Source organism: Pecten maximus, chromosome 11, assembly GCF_902652985.1.
Source record: "Pecten maximus chromosome 11, xPecMax1.1, whole genome shotgun sequence".
NCBI classification, from domain to species: Eukaryota; Metazoa; Mollusca; class Bivalvia; order Pectinida; family Pectinidae; genus Pecten; species Pecten maximus.
Genome location: NC_047025.1, coordinates 29,886,315 through 29,912,055, shown reverse-complemented (window position 1 = coordinate 29,912,055; position 25,741 = coordinate 29,886,315). Strand labels below are relative to the sequence as shown.

The following is a 25,741-nucleotide window of genomic DNA, read 5'->3' as shown; positions in this document are numbered from 1 at the left end:
CTCCCGTCACTAACCCTCGGATCTGACCCTATACTGATGTCTACCCAGCTCCCGACATTAACCCTCGGATCTGACCCTATACTGGTGTCTACCCAGCTCCCGACATTAACCCTCGGATCTGACCCTATACTGTTGTCTACCCAGCTCCCGGCATTAACCCTCGGATCTGACCCTATACTGGTGTCTACCCAGCTCCCGTCACTAACCCTCGGATCTGACCCTATACTGATGTCTACCCAGCTCCCGACATTAACCCCGGATCTGACCCTATACTGGTGTCTACCCAGCTCCCGACATTAACCCCCGGATCTGACCCTATACTGGTGTCTACCCAGCTCCCGACATTAACCCCCGGATCTGACCCTATCCCTGGTGTCTACCATGCTCCCGTCACTAACCCTCGGATCTGACCCTATACTGGTGTCTACCCAGCTCCCGACATTAACCCTCGGATCTGGCCCTATACTGGTGTCTATCCAGCTCCCGACATTAACCCTCGGATCTGACCCTATACTGGTGTCTACCCAGCTCCCGACATTAACCCTCGGATCTGACCCTATACTGATGTCTACCCAGCTCCCGTCATTAACCCTCGGATCTGACCCTATACTGGTGTCTACCCAGCTCCCGACATTAACCCTTCGGATCTGACCCTATACTGGTGTCTACTCAGCTCCCGTCATTAACCCTCGGATCTGACCCTATACTGGTGTCTACCCAGCTCCCGACATTAACCCTCGGATCTGACCCTATACTGGTGTCTACCCAGCTCCCGACATTAACCCTCGGATCTGACCCTATACTGGTGTCTACTCAGCTCCCGACATTAACCCTCGGATCTGACCCTATACTGGTGTCTACCCAGCTCCCGTCACTAACCCTCGGATCTGACCCTATACTGGTGTCTACTCAGCTCCCGACATTAACCCTCGGATCTGACCCTATACTGATGTCTACTCAGCTCCCGTCATTAACCCTCGGATCTGACCCTATACTGGTGTCTACCCATCTCCCGACATTAACCCTCGGATCTGACCCTATACTGATGTCTACCCAGCTCCCGTCACTAACCCCCGGATCTGGCCCTATACTGGTGTCTACCCAGCTCCCGACATTAACCCTCGGATCTGGCCCTCTCCTGGTGTCTACCCAGCTCCCGACATTAACCCTCGGATCTGACCCTATACTGGTGTCTACCCAGCTCCCGACATTAACCCCCGGATCTGACCCTATACTGGTGTCTACCCAACTCCCGACATTAACCCCCGGATCTGGCCCTATACTGGTGTCTACCCAGCTCCCGACATTAACCCTCGGATCTGACCCTATACTGGTGTCTACCCAGCTCCCGACATTAACCCCCGGATCTGGCCCTCTCCCTGGTGTCTACCCAGCTCCCGTCATTAACCCTCGGATCTGACCCTATACTGGTGTCTACCCAGCTCCCGACATTAACCCTCGGATCTGGCCCTATACTGGTGTCTACCCAGCTCCCGTCAATAACCCTCTGATCTGGCCCTATACTGGTGTCTACCCAGCTCCCGTCATTAACCCTCGGATCTGGCCCTATACTGGTGTCTACCCAGCTCCCGTCATTAACCCTCGGATCTGGCCCTATACTGGTGTCTACCCAGCTCCCGACATTAACCCCCGGATCTGGCCCTATACTGGTGTCTACCCAGCTCCCGTCATTAACCCCCGGATCTGGCCCTATACTGGTGTCTACCCAGCTCCCGTCATTAACCCCGGATCTGGCCCTATACTGGTGTCTACCCAGCTCCCGTCATTAACCCCGGATCTGGCCCTATACTGGTGTCTACCCAGCTCCCGTCATTAACCCCCGGATCTGGCCCTATACTGGTGTCTACCCAGCTCCCGTCATTAACCCCCGGATCTGGCCCTATACTGGTGTCTACCCAGCTCCCGACATTAACCCCCGGATCTGGCCCTCTCCCTGGTGTCTACCCAGCTCCCGTCATTAACCCCGGATCTGGCCCTATACTGGTGTCTACCCAGCTCCCGACATTAACCCCCGGATCTGGCCCTATATTGGTGTCTACCCAGCTCCCGACATTAACCCCCGGATCTGGCCCTATACTGGTGTCTACCCAGCTCCCGTCATTAACCCTCGGATCTGGCCCTATACTGGTGTCTACCCAGCTCCCGACATTAACCCCGGATCTGGCCCTATACTGGTGTCTACCCAGCTCCCGACATTAACCCCCGGATCTGGCCCTCTCCCTGGTGTCTACCCAGCTCCCGACATTAACCCTCGGATCTGGCCCTATACTGGTGTCTACCCAGCTCCCGTCATTAACCCCCGGATCTGGCCCTATACTGGTGTCTACCCAGCTCCCGACATTAACCCTCGGATCTGGCCCTATACTGGTGTCTACCCAGCTCCCGACATTAACCCCGGATCTGGCCCTCTCTCTGGTGTCTACCCAGCTCCCGACATTAACCCCCGGATCTGGCCCTATACTGATGTCTACCCAGCTCCCGACATTAACCCCGGATCTGGCCCTATACTGGTGTCTACCCAGCTCCCGTCAATAACCCTCGGATCTGACCCTATACTGATGTCTACCCAGCTCCCGTCATTAACCCTCGGATCTGGCCCTATACTGGTGTCTACCCAGCTCCCGACATTAACCCTCGGATCTGGCCCTCTCCCTGGTGTCTACCCAGCTCCCGACATTAACCCTCGGATCTGGCCCTATACTGGTGTCTACCCAGCTCCCGTCAATAACCCTCGGATCTGGCCCTCTCCCTGGTGTCTACCCAGCTCCCGTCAATAACCCTCGGATCTGACCCTATACTGATGTCTACCCAGCTCCCGTCATTAACCCCCGGATCTGGCTCGCTCCTGTGAACTACTCGGGCGACATAGTGTGGGTATGCATATATACAAGACCCCCTCCCTGTAAAACGAAACCGACCGAAAGACTCGAGTGATGGAATGAAACCAAAACGAAACGATCAGAATGGAAACGGAACGAACATCAAAGAGGGGCCTAGAACGGAAAGAATGGAAACGGAACGAACATCATAGAGGAGGCTTGGAATGGAATGAACTGAAACGGAACGAACATCATTAATACAATTAGTTTATAACTGTAATAGGATGAAAAAGTTTCATAAACGGAATGAAACGAAACGAAAACGCCAACTTCGTCAATTAAAACACAGGGAAAGGGCTTAATATAAGTTTGATAACTTGTGCCCAATTCCCATGTATATATTAAGATACAATAAAATATGTTTAAATCAATTAAAACACTGACAACCTGTAGCTAATCACTCTTGTTTCTGGTGAAATTAATTCATTTTGAAAAATTATGTTGTCTTTTACACTTAATCATGATATATCCGAAGGTAATATGAGGTATTTTGATATAATATTTTAGATACACATGTTAATAGATTGATGTCGTATTAATTATCATAATTGGTTTAACTAGATTTTTTCCTTCTTCCACTTCGATGAGAAAATTATCTTAAGTGCATGAGGATTGTCAGCCAAATCTAGCTGGATAATTATGTAATATTATCTATTGTCGCAATGAAATTTATTTTCGTGTATATTAGATATTTGATATGTGAAACGCGAGTCATGTATTGCTTTGAATAATTTTACTATCTGAGGCCCGCATCTGTCTGATTATTATTTGATCAGCTTTATTAGTGAACCATTCATCTATTTGATCAAAAGTGTGAAATCTCCGTGAGCTTGAATGGTGTAGGTACTGATTAAACACTAATTATGTAACTCTAGTACTGTTAAACCTACGGCAGTGTAAACTAGTATTTAACTTTGACATTGGCGTTTATGGTGAGATTGGTTCATTACTTCCGAAGAGTAATGCTCAGTCATGTGACACGTGTTTTGAATAAGACTTAGGCGCGTAACATTAGGAAGGTTTAGTCGGTAAGGGAGTTATTAAAGCCGAGACACCTCTATTTACCCGTCAGATTCATTTGGTATTTTGTACCTATCGTTATGGTCGCAAGTAAACACGTCATGCTTCGCTGATTGTGAACGTGCTACAAACCGCGATATTATATCTAACTAGTACTAACTAGTACGTATAGACTTGACATTAGGATCTCCGTAATACCTGTGTGGAGATCTTTATAGTTTTACTTTCAATTGTATAAGCAAACGCAGCCCATGGGGGAGATGTATACAACTGTTTATCATAAGTGATTTTATATTATAGCTTGGAGTGCTATGTGATATATAACTCTTTGGAATATATCCAGCAATTTCACGAAATCTAAATTACATTTAAATTGATTGAATTTCTAACTCGCGTGTCTAAATGGATGGAATCCATCGGACGGACGAGAGGTTCTTCATTTGTGCTCTGTAATTCTTTATTGAAACTGATTCGTTCTAATAAGTGAGAATTAATTAGCGTGACGTCATATATATGTGACGTCAGCAATGTCGACAACTGTGAGTGACTCAGAAACCGATGGAGAACACAGTCCCCGGAGGAGGAAGAACGGCTTACACCGGGGGCCTCTGGAAGTGTTCATCATTAGAATCTCACCAGCCTGCCGTTCGGTTCTTCTCTACCTCCAACAGGTAAGTTCATATTCTACCAGCCTGCCGTTCGGTTCTTCTCTACCTCCAACAGGTAAGTTCATATTCTACCAACCTGTCGTTCGGTTCTTCTCTACCTCCAACAGGTAAGTTCATATTCTACCAACCTGCCGTTCGGTTCGTGGGGAAGTCTTATAATTACCTTTATGATTCCATGTAGACCAAAAGATGTACACTGTACATGTATGGTACATTACTGTTACATGTAGACTTAAGGATGTATGGTACACTTCTGTTACATGTAGAATTAAGGATGTATGGTACACTTCTGTTACATGTGGACTTAAGGATGTATGGTACATTACTGTTACACGAAGACTTAAGGATGTATCACCAGTGTATGGTGCATTACTGGTCCGTGTAGACTTAAGGATGTATGGTACACTTCTGTTACATGTAGACTTAAGGATGTATGGTACATTACTGTTACACGAAGACTTAAGGATGTATGGTACATTACTGTTACATTACTGTTACATGTAGACTTAAGGATGTATGGTACATTACTGTTACATGTAGACTTAATGATGTATGGTACACTACTGTAACATGTAGACTTAATGATGTATGGTACATTACTGTTACATGTAGACTTAAGGATGTATGGTACATTACTGTTACATGTAGACTTAATGATGTATGATACATTACTGTAACAGGTAGACTTAAGGATGTATGCTACCTTGCCTTAGGAGAACTGTAACGAGAAACGTAAACTTACGGTGCCAGGTAGACTGAAGGATATATGCTATGTCCTATCCATGCCACATGCACACTTGAGGGATGTGGGTACGTTATATCATACTGTTTTACGAAAACTTGCTATATTTGCTATGAAATGCACCTCTTCTCGAAAGATTTCCACTGTAAATACTTGTAGGCGTGGTAGATGCTGCACTTATGACTAGTAATTACGTAGTATTCAGCTGTGATTCTGAATTTGAATAAGATACCAGTGAATTAAATGACTTAAAACAGCACAGGACATGTTATGATGCTTCTAAGATAAAATCACAGGTTCAAATACCTTTGATTATTAGCAAACTTTCATCAAATCCAGTCACAGATTTGGATTTCTTAAAGTCATTGTAGAAATATGCATGTTTTCATTGTAATGATAGTTTTCTATGTGTAACATTAAATGTATATCGCGAGAAGGCGCAGATTAGTTGTAATAACTTGTGCCCAATCCTTCATTATTGATTGGTAATAAATATGTTTAAATCAAATCATAGGTCCTAGTGCAACATACCGCCTTAACTCAATTCAAAACCACGAGTGTACAAAGTTGTTGAAAAATTGTGTGAAGTATTCATTGGTGTCAGCGTGAATTCTATCTTAATACACATGTCATTTCTCGTATATATCTAAACTTAAGTTGTCAATGTGTACCGTGTATGCATCGTTTTTTAAGAATGTTCTGCCGCATGTTTACCCCGACTAAATCCAGCTTAAATAGAATATGAGTCAAACTTACGTGAAGCAAAAGGCCGTGCCCTATTGAAGTACTTGAGTAGATTATTACATATGTATCCTCTTAGTTCGATTATAAAGGGCCTTTAAGATGTCGTAATAATCAGTCAGTTTGAGTTTCGTCGAACGCGTTTGTATGGAAAACATGTTTCACGGGTATAGTACCAATTGGAGAGGTCATATTAAGCGAGAAGGGTTCTATAATTAACTCAAATAATCATTTCAGTAATCAGATAATTTCAATCAAATCATCCCAAGGATTTGTGGAACAAAACGATGACATCAGTTAATGATTTGTTAATCTAAAAAATATATCAAATTGTTAATAAATAAAAGTCACTATACTTCCCGCACATGCACCCAGGAGGGATGTATAAAACTCCTTCCTAAGAGTTTGCTCCCTTAACGGAAGAAGAAGAAGAAGAAGAAGAAGAAGAAGAAGAAGAAGAAGAAGAAGAAGAAGAAGAAGAAGAAGAAGATATAAAGTTAATGACTGCATCAGGAAGGATCAGGAACACGCCCTATTAATGTTTGGAATGAATTCAAATATACTTAATCAATTAGAAAAAAAAACCATTTATATATTAGCATTTTGGATTAAGTTTTTTTTATTGTAGGAAAATGGCATGAAAAGAAGGGGAGGGTGGGGGGGGGGGGGGGGGGGGGGGGTGCAGGAAGTGATAATTAGTCGAATCTTCCCGACCTTCTCAGAAAGTTTTGCACAACTTTGGCGATTTTTATATTAGGTTAAATCAGCAATAAGAGTTCCTCTTAAGTTGTTGTACAAGGGACAGTTAAGGAAAAAATGATGGGAATCTTCACAGGGATGTCCACATTGACAAGCAGGTGAATCAACGAGATCGAGATGTTCTAAGTCTTGCATCGTATGTAAGTCAGGAGAGAGATGTAGAGAGAAATTGATATTTGAAGGGTTCCATATCAGATCAGACAGGTTCCTAGACCTTGTTAACTACTGGGATTTCAACATCCAAATATAGACGAGAAAAAAATACAATCGACATGGACGAGGTCAGCGACGAGTCCATATCTCCCGATACTGTTCTCGACTTGACATTTCCCGGGGGAGTCTGAAGTTGGTTCCGAGTTCCGAGTTCCGTTTAAGTAAAACGGAACTCGGAACCCGAGTTGCGTTTAAGATAAACGGAACTCCGTTTGATTTCAGTTTTTCTTAAACGGAACTCGGCTGGTTCCGAGTTCCGTTTTACTTAAACGGAACTCGGAACCAACTTCAGGCTCCCATTTCACGGAGGCTATAATTACCATGGGAGAAATGTGTGTCAAATTATAAATGAAAATATATCACACGCGAATTATCTGTTGAAACATCGCCCTATATCTGTGGTCAAATATTGACGTTAAAGTACAGAGCATTGTAAGCCGATTTCAAGTCTTCCAACCTCTCACTTTGTAAAGTCAATACCACATAGCATTCGATTTAGAAATGCAAAGTTTATTCTCGATATTAAAAATACTGCTTCTTTGTGTTATATTATAAAGTCTTATCGTTAAAGTCAGCTAACAACGCTACAACAGGCAAACTGTCACACCCTCGAGAAGTAGTAAGTATTCAACACTTTTCATCATTACTAGGCCGAGTATCGTAATGTAGCGTTTGAGGGGCACGTCTTTGTTGACGTTAGTATTCATTAATTACGATACAATCTATACACTCACTATAAAGTTTGAATGAATAAATCTGACAGTTATGATAATGGGCCACCGAGTGGAAGTCTGCACATACACAGTGTATAATTATACATGAGTACTGTTGTGATGTAACTTTGACCATAGAGACGAAACTCGTAATGCCAATATTGATCTCATTCGTCTCCACATATCTACATATGCCGAACTTTGGGTGATTATAGAGACATGTAAATGTAAACATCAGGGCCCAGTTAACGTTGTTCATACAATGCTTAGCTTAATCACTTGGTAACTGAAAATATCATTTCTCTTTACTTCATAACTCGTATGCGTATTTCTTAAAATATGCGGTAGGAAGAGTCCGAAGGGTGTTATTGAATTTTATATTACTTTTAAAGTTAGTTGTAACAGAAATTAATTTATCAGGATTTTGAAATTGTTGTTAAACTATGATCATGCTAATAATCTTTCGAACAGCTGGACTCAGGTAGCTAACTCTGGTATGTTTGCTTTATTATACGGCGTGGAACTTGTATAGCCTTAGTCAAAGTAAAACGAGTTTGGTGGTTATAAAGACGTCCATTGTAAATATGATAATTTGGCTGTCAACCTCATTATGACATTTTCTATGTATTAAAGATAATCTCAAAGTTAAGGAGAAAAAATACAGAAATAAAACGGGCATTTATATATAATTAAGTGCGCCCAGGTTGTATATTTTGTAGGTAATACGTAACTGGAGCGTGGGAATCGGTCGTTTATTTCATATGTTGTACCTTACAGACTAGATGTGGAAATTATTTAACTTTATATGGCAGACAGCCTACGCCAATGATTTACATACAGAGTTTATCCGTTTAGTAAGTTTTTAGGATAATTTCCGTGTTATAAACAGTTGTAAGTGATATCAACACGTCTGTCTGTCTGTCTGTCTGTCTGTCTGTCTGTCTATCTATACAGAAAACACTAAAGAATACTTTAATACTAATTGTTGGGTTAACTTTAACCCTGATAAAACGGAAACTATAACAATTACACGTAGAACCTGTAAACATATTTAAAACCGTATAAGAATGCAGATTTAAACAAAAGTTACATGATATCATGGCTAAAAAAGACAAATTGGACAGAAGGTAGGCCAAAATCAAAGATTGCTAGCTGTCTGGTTTATAAAAAGAGTAAATCCATTTTTCGACTTTAAGAAATGCGTTCAACGTCTTTATGTCAGATCAAAACTTTTTTGGCAATTATATAAACGTAAGGCACGGAAACGACAGCAAACAATTACCGAGCTGTAGTACAATGGTGAAGTACTGAGAGGACCCACAGACATAGTTGATGCTTGAATTAACATCCCATTTTGGAATGATAGTCCAAGAAAAACTAAACGAATTTTTTGATACAGAATTTCAAAATATTATTTTAGCAAATATAAAAACAATTGAATCTAGGGCAAAAAAGATAATAATAAAAGATATATTCCTTACCACGGTTGTCACACCAGCAAAAATAGCGAGGTTGTGTAATAAACACACTCCAGTAGATCTGGAGGACACGATGGAATTGTTTATGAACATCTAAATTATGGAAGCAAAAAACTGTTCAAATACATTGCTAGTTTAATTACAATGAATACCAATACATTGGAAAAGAGGAATTATCATCACGTTACACAAAGGACAGGGAAAAACAAAGGAATATTCTCATTGTTACATGGGCATTACGTTACTACCAGACATGCTAGAGCATGTCAGTACCAACAAGAATTATTCGGTTATATGTTCAAATACTTTACCCAACAAACAGCAGTCCGCTTATCAAAATAACCTTTGTAGCCCTTGTACATCATTTAACTTACAGGAATGTATTAGTTACAATATGGAAATGGTTCCAATGTTTATGTTGCTTTTTTAGATAGCAATAAGGCGTTCAATTCAGTACAGTACGTTGGACTATTGTCCAAAATACATTAAATGGAATTCAGAGGCAAAATATGGGTTCTTCTCAAAGAAATGTATAAAAATGTTGAAAATTGTATCTTGTTAAATGGCTTAAAGGCAATGGGTTTACAGATGGAAAGGGGGATTTTACAAGGGAGGAAGTTCTTTGTCCGCAAAAATGTACTTGATTTTATTAACGAATTATTGAATGAGATAGAAGCTTGTGGTAAATGGTCTGTAATTATTGACATAAAAGTAAATGTACCAACTCAAGGGGACGATATGTGCCTTCTAAATACAAATTTTCAAAGCTCGCAAAAATGGTCGACATATATGTAAACTATAGTAAAAAGTGGAGGTTTATGTTCTCTTCTGCCAAAAGTAAAATTGTGCTGTTCTCCAATAAACGCACTCTACATTACGTGCAAGATAAAACCAGTAGTTGAAGAAATTAAACACGTTGGGATATTGTTTGATTGTAAAAGAAATTTGTTTGAAAGATCTACTAGAGCATGTTGTAAATTAAAAACTGGTATTATGTCTCTTTCTCTTCTCAAGTCTGGTACTCACCCTAGTGCCCTCAAACCCCTCACATTACCAAATTAGTTAAAATTAAAGTTTATCCATCTGCTTTATATGGATGCGAACTTTGGTTACTTTCCAAAACCGAATTTACCATTTTGGAACGAGCACAAAACTTTATAGTTAAATCTATCCAAGGATTGGAAAAATGAACATGAACAGACATGTGGGTACCATTGCTTGGCTGGAAAAGCATTCAATCATATACTGATATCAAGAAATTATTATTTGTGGGCGAATTTATGATATGGATAGTACATGAAGTATGCTACAGTGTAGTTCATCGAATATTTCTTACTAGATTTTTTATGTTTATTATTGGAAATCAACATGGATATATATCTGACATTATACGTATATTGAGGAAATATTCCTTGTATGACATTTTTGTTGATTATATAAAACTTCCTCTCCAGGAGAGTTGCAATGGAAAAAACTTGTTTATAAAAGTATTTATATGACAGAAGAAAATGCACTGTTAGAACGTATGTCAAAATATAACGATTTGTTTTCACTTGTACTGTATACATTGATATGATCCTCATACTGTAAATATTTCTGTTTATGAAATCTTCATTATTGCAGGAAATAAAGAGAATGATATGGAAGCCATCATACGAAATCATCATAAAGATATAGATTTTATCACTTGGTTCATAATGAAACACTGTATTTCTTTACAAAATATCCTCCCTCAGAGACATTCCTGTATACAGGTAATAATTTTCTCTTGTTTCGTCGTAGAACAATTCATACACTTAAGGATTGTACCTCATATTGACTGCGTATACGGTAGTATGCCCGCAGTTGGCAACGGACACTTCTTATGGTTAGCGCGTTAGCGCACCATAGGATATGTTCGCTGCCAACTGCGGACATACTACCTTATATACAGTCAAAATGAGGTTGCTAAGATAATATAACCAAACATTTAATAACGGTAATATGTAACATAACGAAACATCTTAATGACGGTGGTATGTCACTTTCCTTCCAAGCAAGGTAAAAAAGAACCTCGACTCCTATTCAAAAAGTGATGACGGTCTTAAGTTGGACATTAGGGATGATAATTCTCCAAATAATTCACCAATCATAGATAGGAACACGCATGTAGGTAAAATACCTACGACCTACCTACAGGAACAAAGCAGGTTTGGCAGTTAGTGTCAATATTGAATAAATTAATAGCTTCCTAACAATGTTTATTGCAAATCAACGCGTTGCTGTGAGCGAAACAACTCTTGTTGCGACGATCCCTAAGGACATGTCAGCTCAATAAATATCATATTAATACATCGCCAGGAGTAAGTTATCCCATTTAGTATACACTAACAATCTCAATTCCACATACTTTCAATCTTTTGACTTCTCTTAATTACGAAAATGTTTATCGATATAGAAAACCATTACCGTTAAAGTGATTGTTAAGTGGGATTTGCTGACCTCCTGGACGGACGAATCATTGACCAGAGTTTCCATTAGCCGACTGACATATAACTAAAATATTTGTCTTTATTGAAACCCTTATCAACGTGTTCATATCGGAGTTAAATGCAGATTCATCGTCGAAATAAAATGACAATAGAATGGAATAAAGAGTGCCAATTAACATAGTGATTTATATTACTGATGTTTCAAAGATTTTTATCAACTTTACACGGGCCATGAAACAACTAGTACTAATTATTGTATGAATCCATGGCCACCTGTATAATATAACTACATGTATCATAGGTATAAATGACTGTAACGTAATATAATGTCAAACAAATTATTTGTTCTGAACGTGTTATGGTAAACATAAAATCATATTCGAAATTTAAACAATACATATCAGTGCCCTGGCTTTTGTCAATCAACATTTTATTATCCTTTTCACATTCAAATGCAATGCAGCTAAAACAGTTGACTATTTCTTAACTATGCCAGGCATGTTCTGAACAATAGGCCGTTTTAAGATCAACGATTAAACATTTGGATGAGATATCCCCTTATAGAATGACAAAAAATGATTAACACTGTACGTGCATAATCTACGGGGGCAGAATTTGAATTTGGCCGGACATATTGTATTATTTTTCAACATAATCAGTATCTATACATTTTTGCCGGCGGTGTTAAAAGGCCTCAATGCCACTTTTATAGAGCTCCTTTTCTTGATTGTTCAGAAAGTCATCCCCTGCATCAGGTAAAAAAGGCGGATTCTCAATCAATTTAAAGCCACAATCGTGAATGGCAGCCATGCCAATGGCAGACTTGTGAACAGGTGCATTGTCCTGATGGAATAACACACCTTTAGTGAGCTTTCCGCGGCGCTTAAGTTAAGCAGAATACCATCTGCATCCCAGAAAACTGAGGTCATAACCTTCCTTGCTGATGGAACAGTCTTTGCCCTCTTTGACGGGAGAGAGCCAGGGTGCTTCCATTATTTCGATTGTTGTTTGGACTCTGGGGTAAAGTGATGGACCCATGTTTCATCCATAATGGCAAATCTCTAAAGAAAGTTGATAGGATCTTCCTTAAAAAGCTTAGATAAGCACGCCATTATGTGCGCCTGGTGTGCTTTTGATCAACTATCAGAAGTCTTGGTACCCATCGGGCTGAAACCTTTCTCATTGGAAGATCCTTGGTCAGAATGGAATTACTCTTTCCTGTAAAATGCCAAGTCTACTGGCTATACATGTATAGCATTCTGTGACTCGTCTGTCAATCATTACAATATCATGAACTTTATTGACCGTTTCTGGGGTTGCAACATTGGCAGGCCTTCAATGACGGGTGTCATCCTCAAGGCTCTGTTGGCCGCGCTTAAATTCTGCCAACCACCTTTTCACTGTAGCATATGAAGGGGCATCTTACCCTTGTGTTGCTGCCATGAATATCCTTATGTAACGAAAACAGGGCAACCCGCGTTGGTTTGACAACATTGAAGCCCTAACGCTTCAGTGACTGTATCTATTACTTGCATCAGGCACCCCATACCTGAATCACCACTATATCCATCCTTTGGTGAAATACAGGCAGTGTGTCGTTTGCCTAAAACACCTGTTGTTTGTTTCGTACTGACTCTCCATGTGGTCGGCTTCTCACCCTCAGCTGTATGTACATAAGATAAAAACGCAGAATACTTTACACTGAATGTAAATGGGGTTTAAATTCAAGATTCAATGTCAGCTTTAGAACAGGAAGCACTACGACGATATTGAATTCTGGTGTGAAATTCTTGCCGTGACTTGTGGTATACATGTATATTTCCGTTAACTATTTATGCATTACTAGCGTATGGTATTGATACTCCTTTGATGTGATTGGGCATTGTCCACCTTATCGACACTGTACAGGTGTGTATTCGAGATAAAGTTTATGCAACGGTCATTTTGAATGGTACATTGTAATTTTTCTGATTCAACACACCGAATAAGAATACAATTTATGTGTGTGATGAGGGGCATCTAAACGGAAAATTCAGTCAAAACAGTGATATTTTACAAGCCTATAAATTCCTTCTAGCTATGGTGCAATTTAACATAAATAACTTTATGAACTTTTAGTATGTTTCATGACAAACCGTAGGACTTGCTGTTGACTTGTAATTTGTTAAACTGTTTGCAAATTTGAACAAAACATACGAAAACTGTATGTTTCAGGGGGCATATACAGTCGAATCTGTATTAAGCGACCACTCAAGGGAAGTTAAAAACGGTCTCTTAATGGAGAGTGGTCTCTTAATAGAGATGGTATCTTAAATTTAATAAATGTTCATAAGCTTTTTATTCGCTTTATAAATTGGCAATAATGATTCATAATATATATGAAAAATGAACCACCACTTTGAATAAAACAAAACAATTTTTTTTTTAATTTTTTTTTTTAATTTTTTTTTTTTAATAATTATTACTGTGCTAATTTTTCATCACTATATGTATTTTTTGAAATTCTTTCAGCATAGCAAAATAAATCGATTTAACATGAGAAATATATTTCATTGGTTAATTAGATTACTTTCAAATTATTTATATATTTTTTTTAATTCCTGAAATCTTGGTCCGGATTTCCGCTCCGATTATTATTTACGTTCCTGCATTTCCTACTTTAAAAACGGCGACTTTTTCACTGGCAAATATCTGTTTTAATGTCTCAAAAAAGATAACAAATCACGATTTAACAGTAAGCTAACTGTTTATGCATTCCTTCATTGTTATATTTCGTATGCAAATTGATATATCGTATATAAAACGTCTGAAAATCGTCAGAATTCCAGACGGTCACTTCGCCTCATCTCCCGTCCTTTAGCACGAAAAGTAAAAATACTTGGGTGTGATTAAGGCGAAAATGGTTATGTAAGGCCTTTTGCACAAAATAGCCATGTCGATTTGCTCACAACTGTCTTAAGTACAAAATAGGAGAATTGGTTTGACCAGTTTTTACTTTATAATATGTATAAACAATGTTTTTATTAATAATATGAATATTTTATGAATAATATCACAGAAATGGCAAGAAGACTGCTTTTAGAAGAAAAAAAGTTCAACCGTTGAGTTTTGAGTACACTATATGCCTTTTTCTGAAAAGGGACACAAACTCCACAGTTAAACAATTTGTCTTAAAAAGGTCCTTCTTACTATGATCAGATGTCTTAAAAGTTTGATATAGGATCATTTTTAGGTCATCTGACCCGAAGGGTCAGGATGACCTATAGTCATCATGTTTCGTCCGTCGTCGTGCGCCGTGCGCCGTGCGCCGTCCGTCGTGCGCCGTCCGCCGTGCGTAAACTTTTCACATTTCAAACTTCTTCTCAAGTTCCACCAGTGGGATTGAGCTGAAACTTGCCTGAAATGATGCTTGGATGGTCCTGACCAAGTGTTGTTATTTTTCGGGTCAGTCTGAAATCCAAGATGGCCGCCATGGCCGCCATTTTGAAAACACATTTGAAACTTCTTCTCAAGTTCCACTGGTGAGATTGAGCTGAAACTTGCCTGAAATGATCCTGGGATGGTCCTGAGGAAGTGTTGTTATTTTTCAGGTCGGTCAGAAATCCAAGATGGCCGCCATGGCAACCATCTTGAAAAATACATTTTAAACTTCTTCTCCAGTTCCACTGGTGCGATTGAGCTAGAAATTGGTGAGGATGTTAAGGAAGGAAAGCCAATAAAGTGTTGTTATTTTTCGGCTTCGTGAAAACTTTGACATGGCAGCCACGGCAGCCATTTTGTAACATGATTGCGCAATCATGTTCTTCTGAACAACACCTATTTCAAACTTCTTCTCAAATTCCATCAGTGGGATTCAGCTCTAACTTACCAGAAATGATCCTGGGATGGTCCTGACCAAGTGTTGTTATTTTTCAAGTCGGTCAGAAATCCAAGATGGCCGCTATGGCAACCATCTTGAAAAACACATTTTAAACTTCTTCTCCAGTTCCACTGGTGCGATTGAGCTGGAAATTGGTGAGGATGTTAAGGAAGGAGAGCCGATAAAGTGTTGTTATTTTTCGGCTTCATAAAAACTTCGACATTGCAGCCACGGCAGCCATTTTGTAAAATGTTTGCGCAATCATGTTCTTCTTAATAACACCTATTTCAAACTTCTTCTCAAATTCCACCAGTGGGATTCAGCTCTAACTTACCAGAAATGATCCTGGGATGGTCCTGACCAAGTGTTGTTATTTTTCAAGTCGGTCAGAAATCCAAGATGGCCGCTATGGAAAACATCTTGAAAAACACATTTTAAACTTCTTCTCCAGTTCCACTGGTGCGATTGAGCTGGAAATTGGTGAGGATGTTAAGGAAGGAGAGCCAATAAAGTGTTGTTATTTTTCGGCTTCGTAAAAACTTCGACATTGCAGCCACGGCAGCCATTTTGTAAAATGATTGCGCAATCATGGTTCTTCTGAACAACACCTATTTCAAACTTCTTCTCAAATTCCACCAGTGGGATTCAGCTCTAACTTACCAGAAATGATCCTGAGATAGTCCTGACCAAGTGTTGTTATTTTTCAAGTCGAACAGAAATCCAAGATGGCCATCATGGCAACCATCTTGAAAAACACATTTTAAACTTCTTCTCCAGTTCCACTGGTGCCATTGAGCTGGAAATTGGTGAGGATGTTAAGGAAAGAGAGGTAACAAAGTGTTGTTATTTTTCGGCCTCGTAAAAACTTTGACATGGCAGCCATGGTGGCCATTTTGTAACATGATTGCGCAATCATGTTTTTCCTGAACAACACATATTTCAAACTTCTTCTAAAATTCCACCTGTGGGATTTGGCTCTAACTTACCAGAAATGATCCTGAGATGGTCATGGCCAAGTGTTATTATTTTTAAGGTAGGTCAGAAATCCAAGATGGCCACCATGGCCAACAGTGCCACTAAACCTGCAGAGAATGTATACTACAATATTATAAGGGTCTTTAATTTAGAGTCAGATGACCGTTAAGGCCCCTGGGCCTCTTGTTATTGATTGAAATGTCTCTCCTTATGCCATATTTGTGAAATGTTATTCACATCCGTCATTTCAATTTCAAGGTCAAAACAAAATAAGTGTTTATGCGTAAACAAAGTCGACTCCCGTCAAACAAATGCTCCTACCCTGTGCTATAGACACTTGTGAGTATAACAGCTTGGTTATATTTCAGGTTTGGTTATTTTTATGACTTCGAACTATTCCATGCTACATCTTACCACAAAGCAACTCAGTAGAAGAAACTGATAGTATCAACAAACATTTTGGTATATTACTTGATTATTTTTGTGAAAATTCTTATACACTTTTATTGTATATTAATTCGTGTTTGAAATTCAACATTATTTTGCTATATAGATGACCCTTAAACTGCTCTCGTATACATGTATACACTGTATACACATAGATAACTAATTATTTTATCCCTAATGGATCCCGTATGTTTATTTCATCTCTATCTTGTTCGACATCTCTATTAACCTGGATTTTATTTTCAGAATGAGATTCCGCACGTATCTGTGGATGTGGACTTTTCCCACGGGACAGAACACCTGCCCACAGTGTTCCGGTCCCAGCCTCACCAGGAAGTCCCCCTCCTTGTGGACGGAGAGGTTGTCGTGTTTGAGGGGTAAGCCCAGTGGTTTGGTAGAATTGGTATACATGACAAAATGTAACAAGCTCATGGATGTTAACTAGGAGACTAGAACGACATTTTGATAAATGACACCTCTTTCTGTTAATTGCACATAGTACTAAGTCTTCTTAAATGTCACTCAAACTAGGATAGGTCCAAATACACAGAGACTAACAAATTGTCAGGTCCTCGTGCGGATAGGTCCAAATACACCGAGACTGTAACAAATTGTCAGGTCCTCGTGAGGATAGGTCCAAATACACAGAGACTGTAACAAATTGTCAGGTCCTCGTGCGGATAGGTCCAAATACACCTAGACTGTAACAAATTGTCAGGTCCTCGTGCGGATAGGTCCAAATACACCTAGACTGTAACAAATTGTCAGGTCCTCGTGAGGATGGGTCCAAATACACCGAGACTGTAACACATTGTCAGGTCCTCGTGAGGATAGGTCCAAATACACAGAGACTGTAACAAATTGTCAGGTCCTCGTGAGGATAGGTCAAAATACACCGAGACTAACAAATTGTCAGGTCCTCGTGAGGATAGGTCCAAATAAACAGAGACTAACAAATTGTCAGGTCCTCGTGAGGATAGGTCCAAATACACCGAGACTGTAACAAATTGTCAGGTCCTCGTGAGGATAGGTCCAAATACACCGAGACTAACAAATTGTCAGGTCCTCGTGAGGATAGGTCCAAATACACCGAGACTAACAAATTGTCAGGTCCTCGTGAGGATAGGTCCAAATACACCTAGACTGTAACAAATTGTCAGGTCCTCGTGAGGATGGGTCCAAATACACCGAGACTAACAAATTGTCAGGTCCTCGTGAGGATAGGTCCAAATAAACAGAGACTAACAAATTGTCAGGTCCTCGTGAGGATAGGTCCAAATACACCGAGACTGTAACAAATTGTCAGGTCCTCGTGAGGATGGGTCCAAATACACCGAGACTAACAAATTGTCAGGTCCTCGTGAGGATAGGTCCAAATACACCGAGACTGTAACAAATTGTCAGGTCCTCGTGAGGATAGGTCCAAATACACCCGAGATAGTAACAAATTGTCAGGTCCTCGTGAGGACAGGTCCAAATACACCGAGACTGAAACAAATTGTCAGGTCCTCGTGAGGATAGGTCCAAATACACTGAGACTGTAACAAATTGTCAGGTCCTCGTGAGGATAGGTCCAAATACACCGAGACTGTAACAAATTGTCAGGTCCTCGTGAGGATAGGTCCAAATACACCCGAGATAGTAACAAATTGTCAGGTCCTCGTGAGGACAGGTCCAAATACACCGAGACTGAAACAAATTGTCAGGTCCTCGTGAGGATAGGTCCAAATACACTGAGACTGTAACAAATTGTCAGGTCCTCGTGAGGATAGGCCCAAATACACCGAGACTGTAACAAATTGTCAGGTCCTCGTGAGGATAGGTCCAAATACACCGAGATAGTAACAAATTGTCAGGTCCTCGTGAGGATAGGTCCAAATACACCGAGACTGTAACAAATTGTCAGGTCCTCGTGAGGATAGGTCCAAATACACCCGAGATAGTAACAAATTGTCAGGTCCTCGTGAGGACAGGTCCAAATACACCGAGACTGAAACAAATTGTCAGGTCCTCGTGAGGATAGGTCCAAATACACTGAGACTGTAACAAATTGTCAGGTCCTCGTGAGGATAGGCCCAAATACACCGAGACTGTAACAAATTGTCAGGTCCTCGTGAGGATAGGTCCAAATACACCGAGATAGTAACAAATTGTCAGGTCCTCGTGAGGATAGGTCCAAATACACCGAGACTGTAACAAATTGTCAGGTCCTCGTGAGGATAGGTCCAAATACACAGAGACTAACAAATTGTCAGGTCCTCGTGAGGATAGGTCCAAATACACCGAGACTGTAACACATTGTCAGGTCCTCGTGAGGATAGGTCCAAATACACCGAGACTGTAACAAATTGTCAGGTCCTCGTTAGGATAGGTCCAAATACACCCGAGATAGTAACAAATTGTCAGGTCCTCGTGAGGATAGGTCCAAATACACCGAGACTGTAACAAATTGTCAGGTCCTCGTTAGGATAGGTCCAAATACACAGAGACTAACAAATTGTCAGGTCCTAGTGAGGATAGGTCCAAATACACCCGAGATAGTAACAAATTGTCAGGTCCTCGTGAGGATAGGTCCAAATACGCCGAGACTGTAACAAATTGTCAGGTCCTCGTGCGGATGGGTCCAAATAAACAGAGACTAACAAATTGTCAGGTCCTCGTTAGGATAGGTCCAAATACACCGAGATAGTAACAAATTGTCAGGTCCTCGTGAGGATAGGTCCAAATACACCGAGACTGTAACAAATTGTCAGGTCCTCGTGAGGATAGGTCCAAATACACCGAGACTGTAACAAATTGTCAGGTCCTCGTGAGGATAGGTCCAAATACACCGAGACTGTAACAAATTGTCAGGTCCTCGTGAGGATAGGTCCAAATACACCGAGACTAACAAATTGTCAGGTCCTCGTTAGGATAGGTAGATCTACGTTTCATCGAAGGAAGTTAATGTTTAAGAGATAAATTCAGTCATCTTGCTCGGAGTTCTCAATCTTATTATAGAGGTAATTTAATACACGTAGTTTACTACATAATTTGACAGTTTTAACTGAGCGAGAAATAATGACCATCAATTTGGTTGACATAGGTAATTATTTATTTAAACTGAACATTACTGACGCCTTGTACTCGTTTATTAAGTGTACCCTTGGCCGATGTCTATAAATAGAACCGCTATACAATAGGAATTTGTAATGAACTGTTGATTTTGACCGATATTACCCCGTGACCTGAACTATTACCCCCCCATACTAAATAAATCATGGTATACGGACACTTTTGGGCCCATTATGAACATATTTTTATGGTGGACAATGGTAGTATCGGAACATATGTACTTATCTGTGTTTGTACCCTTTTGAATATTTAATTGGTGAACTTGTATTTCCAAACCTGTCTGTACTCGGTGTACCAGTTAATAGCCACAGACACACGATGATAATCACATGCGTGTATCTGCTTTCTTAACAAATATCCGCAAAGTCAATGTTTTCCTGCTGTTGTTTTTTGGCCCAGATTAAGATTCTTTTATCCATTCAAGTCATCAAAATTCTCCAAATCTTTAAATGATATTTCCATAAAAAGACGCATAAACCCAACAACCAATGCCCCCCTTCCCCTCAATTGTAATCTTTTTGGTACAAAAAAAAAATAAATAAATGAATAAAAAAATAATGAATTACACCAGGTGGCAATTTTCGAAAATGGTAAGGAAAAACACCAAATGTCCTCTCATAACTGTCCAATAAATCTTACTTACTCCAACGAAAGACAACACATTTGCCACACTGGTAATCAATTTGTCGATGGATAAACAGGTACTTCCTCGATCAAATGCCTAAAATTAACACTAGCTTGAAGATTTGTTTAACTAATGACGTTTAATCACCTTTATTACGAGTGTTTATATGACAATCTTGAGGACGCCCGATTTTCCCTCTACAGATACATTTTGTTTTCCCACATATCATTAATTTCATAGATATTATTTACATCAATACATATACCGCGCGTATGTGCCCCGTTGTAAATATGGCCGTTGCTCTGCTATAGGGAGAACCACGACGTAGCCTATAACATACAATGATGTGTACTTTCTTACTGGATTCTACACTCATGATTGGAAGCTTCCATTTTCAATTATTATTAATTTTCCTAGCTGCACGAGTTTTCCGACACATTAATTTAGACAACATTTTGAGCACAGCTAATTACAAGCTATTATTACAACCGTCAGATTACCTAACTCGACTAATGGCAATAATTGTATATCATCTCGCCAACAGGGCAACGAATCATTACATTTAAAGAAACAGCAAGAAAGCTGGACATTAATTGAAAATGATCTTAAAATCTATTAAATCTGTCAAACGCTGCCAAACGAATTACGAATTAATTTAGAAAATTACGTAACATGAACTATTTTTGACGTTTATTAAGCTTCGGGGCGCCGTTTGACCTGTTTGGTTTTGGATATTATACTGATTTGGATAGATGATATCAGCTTTTACTGTTATCTTTAAATTGTTGATGTTGTCCTATTGACATTTTTATTGGCGGCTATTGAGTATGTGATATCGATACCCAAATCAACGAGTGCCAGTGACGTCACTAAATTGGATTGAAAGTTAAACGACCCCCATTTAAGCTGACTGCTGTTGTCATAACATGGATATGTAAAGTGTGTTTGTGACATTCTACCATGGGGAGGCACACCCATGCTCCCGTCCTTCTGTAGAAGTCCCTAGGTATTGCCGACATTGTCGGTGATTTTGAGGTCCACAAAGTCTAAGATTTGACGAGGTTTTAACGCGAATGAATACCCTCTTGACTTTCTGTAGATTCAAGATTGTATTGAATAAAGTTTAATTTGTAAATCCCTCAAGCGTGAAATGTTATCTAAATATAAATATATTCCCGTTTGTCATTCTCGTCAATACTGCTCAAATGTTAATTGCACTGACGATTTATTGACAAACATGGAGATTAGCGGGGAAAGGGATATAGGTAATTTAGAAACTTTTGTAAAACGAATCATAGAAAGAAGTGTATTTTTATAAGTTAGTATGAATGCTTATTTAAATCACAAATTGGACATCGACGGTTCTCTACAAAAGTTAATTGTACTGGAATAAATATTGTACTACAATATCAGGTCTGTCTATGTTTGACCGCGCGTTTCTCCTTCACGGCACCCCGACCTCACAACTCTCGAACATGTGGCGTCCTTCGGGTAATTTAAAAGCGATTCTGAACGACAAGGTTGACAAGGTCGTGTCGATCTAATTAAAGTCGCATTTCGATCCATTCTTCATTCCTAAGGAGCAATATTCCTAGTTGTGTTTCTAACCTCGAGAACATATTGGTATCAGATCTTATCAAAAAGCTGTAAACTCGTGATCCAAATTATTCATTGAATTTCACATATCGCACAAATAAAACTATTACGCTAGAACTAGTTTCATGATGGTTGAAAAATGAAGAAAAAAACCTGTCTGATGTCATCTGATCAAATTGAAATTTAATTAACTTTAACAAAGCCAGTGCACACGTATGTTATATGTAAATGACACCGCAGTTCAATTTGTTTGAGATATGTGTCGCACTTGAGAATGCTTGTTGTACATTTACTTAATAACATTTAGCGTTTTAATGTTAGACTCGTGTGACTATGGTAGTATATATCTCCCATAATGTGTAGTGTTGAAAGGCCTTCCTTTTATAGTAACTTTAAGTTGACCTTCGCTTTCCTTAAACGTAAATTACCGGGTATGAACAAGAATCCAACCCGCTTTAAATTTTTTTTACTTCATTTACGGTAACATTCTTTAAATAATTATCTCGAATATCTTATTGTACTTCCCGTTTAAAATCGACCAGTTCGTCTATCCGTCAAAGTCAGTAAAGACTACATGTATGTCAGTGTTTTATTGTTAATTTAATAGATTCGATGACGTCTTATAGTATTTACAAAGATTGAGTGTTTGATAAGGATTATCTCCCTTTCAGTCCCGCCATTTTGCGGTACCTGGCGATGCGATATACCGACTATTCCGGGTTTGGTTTGAGTCTGCAGCAACAGATGAGCAACGAGTCAATCATCAGCTGGGCGTTCGGCGAGCTCCACAGGTCGGGGGAATATCTTACCCTTTTTTGTTTCGTGCAAATTGAGATGATGTGATGCTATCCCATTTTAATCTTTCACGATATTTTTAACCGTATTCAGATACAAATAGTGTACAGGAAATGCATTATAACATTGGATGTTTACACTATATATTTGACGTGTCGATGACTAGCACGATATGAACTCCGTAGAAAAATGGGTAATTTAGCAAATAGTGTAAGTAAATGTCTTTATTATCATATATCTTAGCTTTGGCTATTTCTAGCTTTTGTATTGTTCGAGTTAAACATTTAACATTGTTTCACCTTTGAGCTGTCGTAGACATAACTCTGCTGAGCTAGTGCTCAATTGTTGTAACACACGACACAAATTGTAGCTGGTTTTTCTTCCTCATTTTGACCTATACTTCTTCTGTTTACTACAGGGCCGTGGGGTACAACTACATATACCCACAGTTTCTGGAGAAATATGCCTTGTCGCCGGAGGATGCTAACGAGTCGATGATTGAACACGGACTCCGACAGGTATCCAAACACCTGGAAATCATAGAGAAAAAGTACTTCAAAAACTCTAAAGATAAATTTTTGACTGGAAGTCGTTTGACTGTGGCTGATACGGCAGTTGCAACGGTTTTGGTGCTATTGGAGTGGACAGGATTCAAATTCAAAATGTGGCCTCAAGTCGAGGCTTGGTTGAACCGCGTAAAACGTCAGTCCTTTTGGGATAATGTACACACAACGCATTCGGATTTTGTTATGCAACTTCAAAGAGCAAGTATGATTTTAGACTGACACACATTTTGTTGTTTCTTGAAAAATGCTCCATACTTTTGGTTCCCTATGTTTCTGGACGTCATTGAATGATATAACACTAGCAGCCCTTTGTTCAATGTGATTCCACTACGGCATATTTACGTCTACAAAACTATTTATCTATGACAGTAGTTTAAAATACGCTTACCATTTAGTACGCGCATGGATAAATGACAAAATAACGTTCGAGATCATGGAGAAAAATACAAATTAAGAAGCATTGTACCAATACATCTGCTTCTTAGACCATCATTAAAGTCGTGACGTAATATGTCACAAACAGTCGAGATAGTTTCATTCAAAACAAGCAGCAGCATCATGTCGTTAGTGTGTCTATTCCTATTGGCAAGATTGACAGAGACTACAGGACAGTCACGTCCATGTGCTGACGCTGAGCGAATGACTGGTTTTATCCGAGTTCCATATTATATACAAGATGTGGTTCAATCTAAGGTTAAAATGGAGGAAATAGATGACCACATTTAGGACTGGAAATAATTTACAAGGTACGGACGCAAAACTACTCCAACATAAGGACTTGGCTCTCTTTAATATTTTGGTGACAGCGAACTCGGTGTTAATTTGTTTTTGAATCGGACACAATTCCCTTTACCGACGCTTGTGTCATTTCATTGCAGTATTCTTTTCTGTCTGTGAAGGTTATTTAATATTCTTGCCAATGGTGTTTTACAGTATTTGATGTGATCAGCCCATACTTAGTCATATTGAATATGCGACTTGACAACGTATATACATCCCATTATATGTAATAATGCGCCCTTCTACATCTCACGTTACAGTTTAAGGTAGAGGACGCACTGACATTCAATAACAAAGAATAATGCCTTCGTAAATAACACACCGACTCTCTTTGTTGATTGTAATTGATTAAAAATAAAAAATTTAGTTCTTTCCCCGTTAGAAAATTGATTTGTTATTAAATATTTTGTAGAGCTAATCAAGAAGCTAGTCTAGTGACAACATAATTCATTATTATCTGACGGTTATCACGTGACCTCTTTTCATTTGCTTATGGGGCAATGATGGTTTTACATGTAATGTTAAAATGTGTTATTCAGCTTCATTTATTTTGTATTCAGTCTTATATTCAGACAATTCCAGCGTATATCATTGTAAACTACATCGTAGAGTTTTGTAGTATTGTAAACACGTGTGCGTAATTTCCGTCTGCCGTGTTAAAACACTTTGTCCGTTTATTCTAATTAACTAATGTTAAGGTTCATGTAAATAGTAAATCAAGTGATATTTATCCAGATTAAAAATCACTATTCTGTTGCGAATTAAACAGAAGTAACTTGACCGATTGTTAATATGTGTCATGGCTATCCATGGGTCTTGATTTTGACAAACAAAACGAAAGTGCCACTTGTGAGATTCAGCTCTTACTTACCTGGAAAGATCCTGAGATGGTCCTGACTAAGTGTTGTTATGTTTTGGGTCAGTTTGAAATCCAAGATGGCCGCCATCTTCAGAAACACAATTTAAGCTTCTTCTCCAGTTTCACAGGTGCCATTGACCTGGAAATTGGTGAGGATGTTAACGGAGGGGAGCCAACAAAGTGTTGTTATTTTTCAGCCTCATAAAACCTTTGACATGGCAACCATGGCAACCATTGTTTCTTAGTAGTGATTTAAGATTCATAGGTATGTAAGGTAAAACTAATAGTACATGTATAATGTTTTTTTCGGAATTGAATATTTGTTGATTCTTTTGAATTTATTGATTTACAGCATTCTTCAGACTTTGGTACTTTAGGAAATTAGTATGGATATTATATTTTTCTCGAAATTCTTCGAAA

The 25,741-nt window shown here is 39.3% G+C and overlaps 1 protein-coding gene across 2 annotated transcripts; it reads left to right on the top strand.

The window, feature by feature from the left end:
- The first annotated feature begins 3,927 nt into the window (after positions 1 to 3,927).
- Positions 3,928 to 25,242, top strand: LOC117337260 (glutathione S-transferase theta-1-like). Of its 2 annotated transcripts, none has more exons than XM_033898151.1 (4): positions 3,928 to 4,591; positions 17,233 to 17,363; positions 22,993 to 23,112; positions 23,535 to 25,242. In XM_033898151.1, exons 1-4 carry the CDS (start codon positions 4,448 to 4,450, stop codon positions 23,899 to 23,901), a joined length of 762 nt encoding a protein of 253 aa, XP_033754042.1. In that variant the 5' UTR covers positions 3,928 to 4,447; the 3' UTR covers positions 23,902 to 25,242. The 2 variants fall into 2 exon arrangements, with proteins under 2 accessions (XP_033754042.1, XP_033754043.1); XM_033898152.1 differs by lacking the exon at positions 3,928 to 4,591 and adding an exon at positions 10,917 to 10,988.
- The last annotated feature ends 499 nt before the right edge of the window (positions 25,243 to 25,741 follow it).